At 39.9% G+C, this 13636-nt stretch overlaps 1 protein-coding gene across 2 annotated transcripts; it reads right to left on the reverse strand.

Annotated features, from left to right (window-relative positions):
• Nucleotides 1-202: 202 nt before the first annotated feature.
• COMMD3 (COMM domain containing 3) lies at nt 203-10401 on the reverse strand. 2 transcript variants are annotated; one of them, XM_075827568.1, is made up of 8 exons: nt 10175-10396; nt 2083-2194; nt 1930-1993; nt 1799-1833; nt 1629-1689; nt 1443-1499; nt 1304-1363; nt 203-603 (listed from the first exon to the last, which is right to left on the reverse strand). In XM_075827568.1, the coding sequence occupies exons 1-8, from the start codon at nt 10311-10313 to the stop codon at nt 544-546; spliced, it is 588 nt and encodes a 195-aa protein (XP_075683683.1). In that variant the 5' UTR covers nt 10314-10396; the 3' UTR covers nt 203-543. The 2 variants fall into 2 exon arrangements, with proteins under 2 accessions (XP_075683683.1, XP_075683684.1); XM_075827569.1 differs by lacking the exon at nt 1304-1363 and having other exon boundaries at nt 10175-10401.
• Nucleotides 10402-13636: the final 3235 nt, after the last annotated feature.

Here is a 13636-nt window from a genome sequence, read left to right on the forward strand (position 1 = left end):
CAGCTTGTAGTCGCCTCATACTGGATAGTTTTCTACCTGCGCTTTGTAGAGTCTTCACAGATCATATTTAATCCATTACCTTCCACACGGATCTGTGCTTCACCGACACTGAATGACACCACAAGGCGCTTGGTGGCTGATTTATATGGCACCAGTGATATACTAACAACCGGGAAAAGGACACATAAAATAAACCACAAAATCTGGTTTGACCATAATATTTATTTTATGCTGACAAATGACATACAATATATATATATGGGCATGGTAAATCCATTCGTGGGGGGGGGGGGTGTTTGGATTGACCACCTCCTGAGAGCACATGGTAAAATATAACTGCAGGAAACTAATAATAAGGCAAATGCTTCAGAGAACGGGATAGTAGGCAGTAGATTTGTTAGAAAGGCAGTAGATATGTTAGCATACAGAATGTGAAATCAAGCAGCCCATGTAGTATGTCACACAGAGATTTTCTTCAGTCAGTAACATCTCGGAAAGCAAAAACAAAATTCATTTCTTCTATGGACACAGGAGGATCTGTTGTCACATCTGAGATGTCCTCTCCAAACCTTTGGCCGCATCTTTAAGTTTACCTACTAAATCCTAAAAAACAAAACAAGCATAGTGTTATATATAGAGTGATAAATATTATGTGTAATCACTGACAACTATATACTTGTCTACTATTATAAATAGTAGCACCTTAATCTTACATTTGCATTTTCGGCACGAAGTCTTATTATGGTCCATGAATTTGGCGTCAAATGAACTTGGTTTCTTCCCATTATGGGATTATACATTTCCACTGAATCAAACTCATACCAATAACCATGTAGACATATTAAAGTATACATTTATGATAAATGTTATCAAGATAATAACAATAATTTTTGACTGGAGTTAACGTTTAATGATATAAAACCCCAGAGAGATGAAGTGGCACAAAGACAACTATGAAGTCAAGCCACAAGTTTCTACAGCATACAATGACATGCAATCAATCAAGGACATATATTCCATCTGTAGACGCCGATGACAACCCTGACCCTGCTCATAGCTGTGTACATTGCTTTAATAAATACATCACATTCCTAGACAAACAGCAAACAGATAACCTGGTATTTAAGGAATCTATCTTAAGTGCAAATAAGCTAGACATGTAACTGAAGGAAAAAACAGTGAAATGTAGAACTATAAAACTATATTTATCATCCTTATCTTTTTTGGTTAGGTCACTATTGTAAATATTATCACAAATAATCATGTTGGAGATGTAGAGATAGATATACAAATTATAATATACCTGTAGTTGCTCCATTGAGCAATTAAAACCAATGTTCTGGGTCTGGATTGTGTCTGGGGCCTACTCAACAAAGAGATCATTTTAGGAAACATTTTGAGAATCAGCCTGGATATAATACTAAAATCAAATGTATACTTACCTCTAAATTAAATTTCACCAAATAGGAAGGTCGGTAGGTTTTGTACAACTGATTGGTCTGTAGAGGGAAAACATCTCTAGCTACAGATTTTAAGATTATGAAAGTGTGTGTGTGTGTGAGAATATATATATATATATATATATATATATATATATATATATATATATATATATATAATGCAATTACCTTTATTTCATAGGCAAGACGCCAGGACACATCTGACACATGTGGGGGTGCTCTGCCTATGCTGGGTAAAGAAATATTCACTGGTTGAAACCCACATAATTAAATAATTATGCTGATCTATATAAAGTAATCTGATGCCTGAGCTTGTTCTAGGATTACAAAACACTCACTTTTCTAGTAGAATTTCCAGTGACTCTCTGTGTTTCTGGAACATAGCAGAGAATGATTACTTAATATACTAAATATAGAAAAAAAAAATGTAATCGCATAATAAATACATAAAACAATACAATGTGTGAACCTGGTATTCTGTCCAAAAGTCCTCTGTCCTCTCTTTATCGAATTTGCAGTCCTCCAGGAATGTGCTGTTGGAACAGGAGCAATAAGAGGACGAAATGATCATTTTCATCCCACAGAACAATGTACGTGCAGGCTGTAGATAAGGAGCAGGTACCTGAGAGCTGCTCTGTCTACACTGTTCCTCACTGCTTCAAGTATACAGGTAGTGGCTGCAGCCTGACACTCTTTTATGTGACATAGCGGGATGTGCTGAAACACGGTGTCATCTAGATCAACACAAACACACACGGATCAATTAGGTCACAAGATATAAGCAGCATCATCATCATCATCATCATCAAAAGGCAACAGAGATGATAAATACACATATAAACATACACGAGTACATATAAACAGGCAAAAGAAACATGAGATTAGGAAGGTCATCTGATAAAGCTCTATCATAATGGATTTAATCATAGTAAATAAAATAATAAAAAATCGTATCCTAAACTGGAGAAAGAGATCCCAGGAGCAGGATCTCTATATTGTATTCCCATTGTAAAGCCTGCATATATTTGTGTTGCTGCCACCACTAGAGATGTGTTGATAAGTTATCTGTAATGCTGGTAAATGAGCAGTTCCCCGGGTGTCAGCGCTAATGAGAGGCCATTTACAGCAAGACCAACATTCACACGGAGTGCAGTTCCTGGCACCACACGCGGCCGCCCACAACTAGTGACACACATCTCCCCACTCGCGATCTCTACTCTGTTAACTATTAACAAGTCAAAACTAAGATCCAAACAGTAGGCTGCATGTAAATGCCACACGTCCCCCACCGTGATACACGTCATCAATATAAACTAACCGGGTAATGTCACAGTGACTACGTCATCATGACAGTTCTACAGTGTCTACATACACACGTTCAAATACAGATTTGATAAGAATCTATTTCAGGACAGCTTTGATATCACCGTCTATGCAACTACATATATTTATATAGAACTTTTTAAAAAAAAAAAACTGATGTATGAATACAAAAAGAAAACCGATAGGAAATGCACATTCACTTGTAGTAAAATCTCCAAGATGACTAAATTATATTTATTTATAAAGTCTAATATTGATCATTAGTTATGAATAACAGAGATTGCTAAACTAAAGATGTCCAGTCCAATTTCAACTAGATCACACAGGCCATCCACACAACGTTGATCCATTTTCAGAATAGTAAATAGCTGGTAGATATCTCACATACAGTCATATATGCCGTATTCTATGCAGAGATCATACAAATACATACATCTCATTTTGGTGTGGTCTCTTTAACATGAGATAAAACCTATGAACAATTACAGACATCGTGAGTGTAGTAATAGAATTACGATGTGACAGTTGTCATTAAGCTATAAATAACCAGAACAGCGGTAGTCTGGTACAATGTTACACGATTAACCAGGTTGTGTCAACATATGTCTCATGGGACTATACAGTCTATGGGCCAAGTCACGATTAACCAGGTTCTAGCATGTTTTTCCTTTAAGGAACCAAGCAAAAGAACTAAACTGGGCCACGAAAGAAAATGAAGGAACTGATCCCTCCAATTATCAAATCCAGCAGCACAGCTAATTAAATTTGTAACACAGGGGTAACAGGGCAGCACCCCAACTCCTGCGCAGCACAGGACCCTTTCCCTATACCCATGTAATAAGGCAACTGCCCATGGTAGAAGCCTGCTTTGAATAGCTGGAAATAAGACCCAAACAAAACTGGAACTGGTTAGTAAATAATGCTGATAATAATACTAGCAATGATATACTACAACCCCAAGTAAATACCATTAGGATTAGAATTAAAATAGAAAGATAGTGTCAGTAGATAAATCATTCACGGCATTATATGAAAGCAACATGAAATGAAATGCTGCCATTAACAACATTGTAAACTTTATTTTTACTATTTGTAAATGTTACATGGAAACCCGATGATAATTTGCTGTAAAGCATATCCCTTATCTTTCTTCAATCGGATTAGTTATACACATTCATAAATTAAAGAAATATGAGGACAGTGGAACATGAAAATGTGAACACAAAGTGCTGGAGTATTAATGCCTTTTATGTACAATGCAATACTTACAGGACCTTAAAATGAACTTGGAATAATATCACACTTGTTACTGCTTGGGGAGCAGTGTACTTTGTAATGATCCCAGGACAGGAGGGAGATATCTAGCAGTCCACTCCGGTAAACTGGCTGATTTCCCTTTAAACATACTAAATAGTGGCATATATGTTTTATTTCCATTACTAAATGCAAACATTTGGAACTTCATTCATATACAGCAGGAATCATATTTAGTTGTAAACATATATATGTGCACACACATACATATACATTTTATACACAAAAAAATAAATAAAATATATATATATATATATATATATATATATATATATATATATATATATATATATATATTTGTTTATAGCCTGTGTAAGTTCTCTGCAGACCAGATTTATTACTGGCTTACCAAGCACAATATGCCCTTAATGTTTGCATTAAAAATTACAAAAAAATATTCATATTTTTATATTTTGTGACCTTGTAAAAATGTACATGGTAAACTATTTATACAACGGAGATGAGATTCTCATCAAGAAAACTTCTAATTCACAATGACCACTTTCTGACACAATGTAACTGAAATTCAGAGTATAAAAATAATGAAATTAATAACTGCCCAATCAGGAAACAAAGTACACACACATATATATATATACACACACACACACACACACACACACACACACACACACACACACTTATAACGTCCTTAATATATAAGAATAAAACAAAGTTAAATAAATAAAGGATCCAAAATTGTTATGTCTTTTTTTTTAATTTCTTTTTTTCTTTTTTTAGCAATAGCTAATTGCTTCATAATTGAAAAAAATATTTGTAATAATATGAAGGAGTGGCAGGCACATTCAACATCAACTGTCCCCTAACACACACAATAACTCTATCAATGAAACATTAAAAATCAGTCAGACAAAAATGTAAACCATTTTTAATTGATTGTTTTAGTAACAAAGATAATAATGATTATTCTTAATGATAATAGTTACCTTTAAATTCTCAATCCACTCTTTCAGTAATGATAGTAATTATTCATATATTACAGCAGGTATTCATAGACATTCACCCCAGTTACAGGAACCATGCTAAAGGGTTCTCCATTTCCAGTAATCACAGTAGTTACTTAAATTTTTCAGTAATTATTATGAACACATTATTCTATTTATTTATGACACTCCGATCCCAGCTCCAGCATTTGTGGTATGATTCACCCAGTACTCAAACCATGGAGACACACAGCCCCTAGATATAAAATCATTAAAAAAATTAAAAAATATGGAAGCTTAGTTCTAGAAATTATGAGGCCTGATTTGCACGTTTTGGTCAAGTTTTTTCCGTTTTTGAGGAATAGGCCCAATGCACACGCTGCAGATTTTGTTGCAGAAAATAAATTCCATTCATCTGAATGGGGTGGTTTCTACAGCAAGCACAAAATCCGCAGCGTGTACAGGTTGTCTATAGAAATGACTTTCTTAGGCCATGTTCAGACGTGGCTGATTTTTCCGCTGCAAATGTTGGTGCAGATTTGGGGCAATTACGCAACGAATCGGCACAAACATTTGCATATTTGACAGGTAATACAGACGTTGCAGATATCACAGCGGACTTGCCACAGATTTCAGTTTTTGCATTGCAAAGGCTGAAATCTGCAGTGAAATTCCACTTCTTCTCCGCAATGGAAAGAGCATGCAGCGGAGGGAAAAAGACGCACCGCAGCCTGATTTCCTCAGTTATTTTCTGCAACGTCTGAACTAACTTTCTAAAAACGTATAGAAACAAGTGTAAAAAACGGCTGCTGCAGAATTGCACTGCGGACTGTCCACAGCGGAATTCAACAGCAATTCCGCCACGTGTCAATGTGCCCTTATACTTCTATGTGGATGAGACCTAATGGATGACAGAACAGCCCAATAATATACAGGAAGATTTATCAAAATTAGTGCAAGGTAAAAAAAGTTACCTCAACTAATCATGTTCCAGTTCTAATTTTTCAGAGGCCCTTTGGAAAATAAATGCTCAGCCTGATTAGTTGTTCAGCACAACTCCTCTTCTTTCCCTGTGAACTACTCTTGATAAATGTATCCATTGTGTTTATGGAAAAGAAAGTTACATAAATAAATGGGCAGAGTAGTAAATACACCCAATACAAACCAAACCAAACTTTTCCATTCTGCCTCAGAAATTAATATAGATTTTGCTGCCCATATACATAAGATTTAGACCCAAAGAGGTGACCCATGAAATATGTAGTAACCCAGTAGGGTAAATTCACACATGGCAAATTTGTTGCAGGTATTTCTGAGACTGAAAATCTTTTCCATACATCTGAATGAGATTATTTCTGCAGCGTGTGAATGGATTTCTAATAACCCAATAAAGATGAATGGGACAGGGAGAAATGTTGAAACAAATATGCCACTTGAGAACATACTGTAATGCTAGAGCCATTTTGTGCCTTAATGTTAGATCACTGGGGGCCCCACCGCTGGGATTAAGTCCCCCGTTCCTCCACACTGCACGAGTTTGAATGGACTATGTGACCAGCGCGTCATTCAAAATCATCCCCGTTTTAGTGATTGGTGGGAGTCCAAGCTTTGGGGCCCCCCAGTGATAAGACATTTATTACCTATACTGTGGACAAATGATAAATCTCCTCTGTGGGATAACCCATTTAAAGCCTAATTTTACTAGCAGATCTATTTTTCTGTACACTAAAGACATTGAAATACCTTGCCCCTGCTGCTATTCATTAACCTCTCAGATTTCCTACTTCAGCATTTTCTGATGCCTGCTTCTTCCTAGTGGTTAATGGCTTCTTGCATCCGTGACCACACTGTCTATACGTGTAAGGCCCCATTGAATTACATAGGTCCGTGTCCTGCGTGACGGCCGTTGTTTTAACGGCCGTCACACAGACGTATAACACGTACGTGGGAATTAGGCCTAACAGTGGCATACTTTACCCGTAGGCTATTGTGGTTCCGTCTGACATATACATCATGAAAAGCTCATGACATGTGTTAAATTGATGGTAGTAACAGATGATATACAATGGCATCAATCACCCATAGGCTCCTATATTAAAAAAAAGTATGTTTTTATTTTAAAGGGATTCTGTTGTATGGAATAGCATAGTTCAATAGTTTTTTTATTATTGTGGTATACTAACGTATACCGGCCCGACGGAGACCAAGTGGAAACTCTTTTAGCCTCTGTTGGGCTAAGGTAATCCTATGGACACGTTTAGCACGTATATCCGGAGCTTTCCTGTGGATAGACGCTAACCTTGCATTACAAACATGATGTGAACAGGGTCTAATAGGCACTATATCCGTGGTCATCGGTAGTGGCAGTTGGAATATTTCCTACACAAACTTCTAGTTGGCTCATGAAAGCGCTGCGCAGTTATTAGATTGTCATTGTGTGATGCAGTTGACAGATAAAGTAGGTCCTGTGCGGACTCCCTAAGCGCTGCCCCATTGTCATAGTCACCTCAGACTCCAGGCACGGCTTAGAAGGGGACAGGGGGAGATCCACAGAACAACATCATTCAGGAAACTAAAAAGTTGGGGGCAAAGAGAGGCTTAGGCTCCAGGCACACTATGTGGATTTGTTGCAGATTTTTTGCAGCGTAATCACAGCAAAATCCACACGTGTTATGTACGAATTTTACTGCAGATTTATTCCCTTCTACATAGAAGAGGGTGAAATCCGCAGTGAACATCCACAGCTGCTTGAACATGCTGCAGATTTGAAAATTTACAGCATGATCTGCTATCTATGCGGAAAAAGTTCTGCAGCATGTGGATGAGATTTTCCGCAAAATGTAGACAGAAAATATGCAACAGATCTGCTACGTGTGCTTCATAAGTCTGAACAGGTAGGATTTTTAAAAAAAAAATTTTTTTTTATTTTTTTAAATTCAATTAGGTAAAGAAACGGAATGTTATTTATATTTGTGTCTACCATTATCCACTGTTTATTTCCATATAACAAAGTCAGATATAGTGCTGCAAATATGGTTGGTGAGGGCTATTTCTTCTTCTTCTTCTTAGTATTTATTAGTCATGGGGTTTGTAAAAATCACATGTTCATGCTGCAGAAATAACCTCATTCAAATTTTCAGTAAAAAAAAAAATTCTGCATGAATTTGCCATGTGTGAACCTACCCTTATATGCTCTTGTTGCAAAAGAAAAAAAACCTATAGTGATATTTTTTTTGATAACATTTGTCACAATCAGAGCCTGGGCTGCTTCTATTCGCCACATGCCACTTCCCCTATCGCATAAACTGATCTGCACAATTTTCTGCTAATCCTGTGTATCATAAAAAGTTGGAATAATGACCATGTATGAAAGGACACCTGCAAACAGGATTCTGTTTAGAACGGAAAGCAGAACGCAGTACTGGATCGGGTTTGCCGGATTCTGTTGTGGTGTCCACAGTTTTGATGGGAAGAATAGCGCTGCATCCAGTGCTATTGTTCCCATCAAATATGATGGGATCTGTGACAGAGGCTCCGACACAGATGTGAACATATCCTACTGGGTTAAAGGGGTTAACGTATTAAAAAATGAATCTGCATGGGCTGAAATGATGACTGGGCTCTTAGGTCAGTTCCTGGAGACTTGTTCACATCAGATTTAGGCACTACATTCGGTATGGGAGTCATATACAATTTTGCACTCTTCCTGCGGAACGTAATACCCTAACGTGGTGTGAATAGAGACTTAGAAAATTGCCTCATCCTGATTTCACTCTCTTTAGCCCCATTTGTTTTTAGTAAAAAAGAACAACAATATATTATATATAAATAAAATTTATGTGAACAACTTTCTAATATACTTAAATTCCTAACTGTTTTCAAGAGCTCTGTTTGCTGCCAGTGAATAAGAGCCTTGTTACATCTACCTATACATCCCTAGTCCTGAATGTTAACTACCAATGTATCCAGTGTCGGTGATCCAGTGTGCTGAAGAGCCCAGGACTCTAGATACATTGTAACAATTAGGGCTTGTCCACACAACGGATTTGTTGCAGAACATCAACTAGCAGACAATCCGCTGCGGGTTTTTTCAAGGTTGTGTGTGATGGGGATATTTCTTCTTCCTGTGATGTCATTTCCACCCCGTGTAAGAAAATGTGCAGCGTTTCCGCTACAAATTATGAAGTACATCAGAAAAACGCAGGAAATCAGTGCACTTTCCGCAGCAATAATTGACATGCTGCGGAAATAAAATTACGCATGGCAGGTGAATTTCCGGACGGAATTTTTCCGCAGCGTGTGGATGACATTTGTTCAACGACACCCACTTTGCTGCTACTGTATTCCGCTGCGGATTTTCTGTCCGCAATTCCGTTACGTGTGGACAAACCCACACGTAACAGCGTTACAGTAAACTACAGTATTAGGTCTGTACAGCTTTTCAGTCTCTGGATATTAATAAGGATGTTTTCATTCACTGACAGAAAACCAACTAAACTGTCCTAGACCCCGGCAAGCTTAGTAAACAATGAGGGTCAGGGATAATGTAAAGGAGCCAGCGCTTGTGTCTATTCCTCTTTTGTGCTGTCAGCTGCAGCTATGGGGACATAACTTTTCACTTACAATTGATATCAGAAAATATACTAAATAAGTATGTGAACCCAACGATAAAGTGGCGGTGATGCCGACATCAACCAATCAGCGTTCAGTTTTTATTTATAAACGGCATTGTTATAAGAATGACACGTGACCGGTTGCTAGGGGTAACAGGGTTCCGTTTTGTCGGACAGTTATAACACAGGCGGTTTAGTGAATGACCCCAGTTCTGTCGTCTTAGTAAACAGTCCCCTGGGATCCAGTAACAGCAGCGACCTGCCCTCTGTGCGGTGATCCCCTCTATTCTACTCGTCGGCTCTGTGTCCCTCCAGCTGCCACTAGGCCGGCCGGCCTGCCTGCCAGTCACACATCGCCCCCTCCCTCTCCGGTTGTCTGCCAGGGAAATGCCGCCCAGCACCAGGAAGACGAACAAAAGCTTGTAGTAATGTGAGCTCCACAATGCGGGTGCCCGTCTCTGCCTGCACAGCTCACAGCGGGCACAAAGGCGGCGGCGTCCCTGCCCCCACTCTGCCTTACCTAAAGCAGGATGTGCGGCCTGGTCCGGGCTCAGGCTCTGGAAGGCCGCCCGGAGGACAGCACTGAAAGCTTTAACGCTAAACTGGGCCGGATCCGCTAAACGATGCAATCCCCTCAGCGAGTCCTCCGACAGCTCCATTGTGATCGAGCGACCTTCCACCCCGCACCACGTGACCAGACCAGCTGACAGCGCCGCTCACTGCCTGTAATACCTCCATGTGCAGCACAGGACTACAACTCTCAGCATGTCGGGTTATAGCTGTGCAGGACACAGGATTGAGAGATTTATCCAAACTAGAGTAAGAAAATCTGGAGGAGGAATTGTCCATAGCAATCAGAGACTTGAGAAATGAGAGTTATAATCTGAACTCTTCTACTTTGCAATTGTTTAGTTACAACTCAAGGGGTTCTGAGAACTGCAGATCTGTCAAATAAAGAAGTGATCATAGGGGGCGACAAGGGTTCTTTGAATTTCCTGTTAGTCATCTCTTTTGAGAACAAGTTGTCTTTTCTGCAGTAATGGCAGATAACAGCAGACATTAGAGTGTACTGGACAGAAAAGGAAGATAAAACTAGCTGCGGGCTCAAGATTTTTTTTTAAAGACCAACAATTTTGACTGGATGTGCTAAGATTTGGGGGAAACCCATTTTTCCTCTTTCCTCCATAGATGAGGGATGCCATCGTTTATAGAATTAATATACACATTCAGCTGAGACAAACCTTTACCAGGGATTTGAAGGCTAATATCGGTCAGTCAAACAATTGTCTTCTCAACAGCTATGACACGTGTGTGGCCAGCTTAAAGGCCCTTTTACACCGACCGAGAAGCGGCCGGTTCAGCGAGCGCCGATTAACGAGACATCGATGATCGACGCTCGTTTCCTCCGGTCACACGGAGCTATGGATGGAGACGAGCGGTCCTTACTCCGATCGCTCGTCCCCGTTCATTATTATCATGTCGGCAGTTTGTCCTCCTGTTTACACCGGTAGATGTGCTGCCGACAACGATAATATTTTACTTTTTTAAAACGATACGACCAGCAGATGATCGGACGTTTGCTTGGTCATCTGCTGATCATTCCCATGTTTACACAGGGCAATTATCGGCAACGAGCATTATAGTAATAATTATAGTACAGATTCGTTCAGTATTAATGTCACCTGAACCTGACGATTTCCTTAGAATCGGTCGACCACCTGTGCCTTCCAACTCAGATGTCGAGTGAAAGAGTAGGATCGGGCAGTTGGGTTTCAACATGCCGATCCTATCGTTCTCAGGGGAGATGCCGCTGTTTGAGGTACCTGGCAGCGGCTTACTCCCCTCTCCCCAATCAGAATATGTGCCTGCTCAGCCGAACCGAGCATGCATGTGTATGGGGAGATCGGGAGGAATAGCTGTTCAGCCAACAGCAATCTAATATGTATGACCAGCCTTAGACTGGGTTAAAGGGGTTTTCCAGTCCCTAAAAAATGATGGCCTATCCTGAGGATAGGCCATCAATAGCTGATGGATCGAGGTCCCACTCCCAGGACCCCTGCCGATCAGCTGTTTTGAAGGGGAGGCAGCGCTCTTTTTATCGAGTTTACATTTTCATACAAACAATTACGATACACATGACATAAAAATGTCCTTTACCCATATTTAAATCACTTCCAAAGAATTTGAAACAACAACAAAGAAAAAGCACAAAAAAAAACAAAAACCACATAATAAATAAATGTGTTATTGCTATACATTGTACATTGCACCCAGCTCGCCCATTTCTTATGTAAATCCTTTACATGAAAAACATGATTTCCATGCAGAGTGCTTCCCGTTCATGTCTACTTGCTCAATGTGAATCGTCGACACACGTAGCAGCGATTCACAGTATTGCAGCCTTTTCCCTTCACTTCAATGGGAGTAGAAGGCTGCGATACCTGTGAATCGCTGCTACTTGTGTGTCGACAACTCACAGCGAGCAAGTAGACATGAAGGGGAAGCAACGCTTGTACGAGTGCTGCGCCCCCTTCAGAACAGCTGATCGGCGGGGGTCCTGGGAGTCGGACTCTAACTCATCAGCTATTGATGGCCTATCCTGAGGATAGGCCATCATTTTTTAGGGACTGGACAACCCCTTGAACTAAGTTTATTTATTGCTGCAATACAACTAAGAATGACCAATCCCATTGATGACTGCTGTATCTAAGGGCTCCTGCACATGGCTGTATTGCGGAGAGCTGTAAGGCCTTCTTCATACAGTGCACATTTGCTTCAGATTTTGCATGCGTTTTTTAAGCCAATACCAAAATTGGATCCAAGAGAACAGACCTACGGGCTTTCCTTTATATACTTCTGTTTATGTTCCGCTCCTGGTTTTGGCTTAAAAAAATATATGCAAAATCTGCTTCTTGTGAACAAGGCCTAATAGAGCTTCCATGGAGGAGCATGAGCCCTCTACTGTTTCTTGGTATACATGATTTCATACAGAGACATACGAAAGTTATTTCTATCAGATTCCATATGAATCGGACAGGAAGAAACATCTGCAACAAAAACCTGATCTAGCACTAAATGTAAGAAATCCCTAAAAATTAAGGAGGCCATCTGGACTAAAACACCATCTTTTGATATAGTTGTTTGGTTCTATTCACACATTTGTGCCCTACATCAGACGTAGATATCAGTTTACCCCAAAAAATGTATTCATATGTATACTGGGACTTACACATAGGCTTCCGTGCTTCTCAGAACCACCGAAAAATTATACTTTTGAGTATTTTATAATAGAAGTGAATGACTGACGGATTCAAGGCCTTAACGCAGATGTTCGTTATAATGATATGGCGTGGGCTCAGGAGCTGAGCCTGCACTATATGTGGCAGGTGCCATCTGTTTTATACAGCTGACACCCACCTGCGACGGCCCAGATGTTTATACAGGTGCATCTGTCTGCCACTGACTCCTATTAAAAAAAAAAATACTATTCAATATACGTTTTTTCCTTGCATACATTTGTATTGAAAAACATAGGGCGATTACACCGTTCGATACAGTAGAGGAAAAGGTGTAATGGCGTCTACCGGCTAAATGGATGCCAAAATGACACTCTATGGGAATGTTAGTTGTACACATCAGAAGATTTTCTCAGTATATACAATAGGAAGGTGCGACAAACGTAGCGTGGACCTAGCCCTAATACTAAATACAAAAATCGAAGTGCAGCAGGGGGTTCAACCCCCTCTAAGTAAGGGGTCATGCACACGACTGTAGCCATGTGCACGGCCGTGATTTTCGGGTCGGCCGGCTGCGGACTGGCAGCCGCGAGCCGCCCGCAAATCGCGGGACATGCACATGGCCGCGGCCATTATTTTCAATGAGCCCAGACCGCAGAAGACGGCCGTAATAAGACATGTCCGTTCTTTCTGTGTTGCGGGCTCCTGGGCCATGCACGGACCGTAAAAACTACTTTTATAGATAT

The sequence above is a fragment of the Rhinoderma darwinii genome, chromosome 5 (assembly GCF_050947455.1).
Source record: "Rhinoderma darwinii isolate aRhiDar2 chromosome 5, aRhiDar2.hap1, whole genome shotgun sequence".
Classification (NCBI taxonomy): domain Eukaryota; kingdom Metazoa; phylum Chordata; class Amphibia; order Anura; family Rhinodermatidae; genus Rhinoderma; species Rhinoderma darwinii.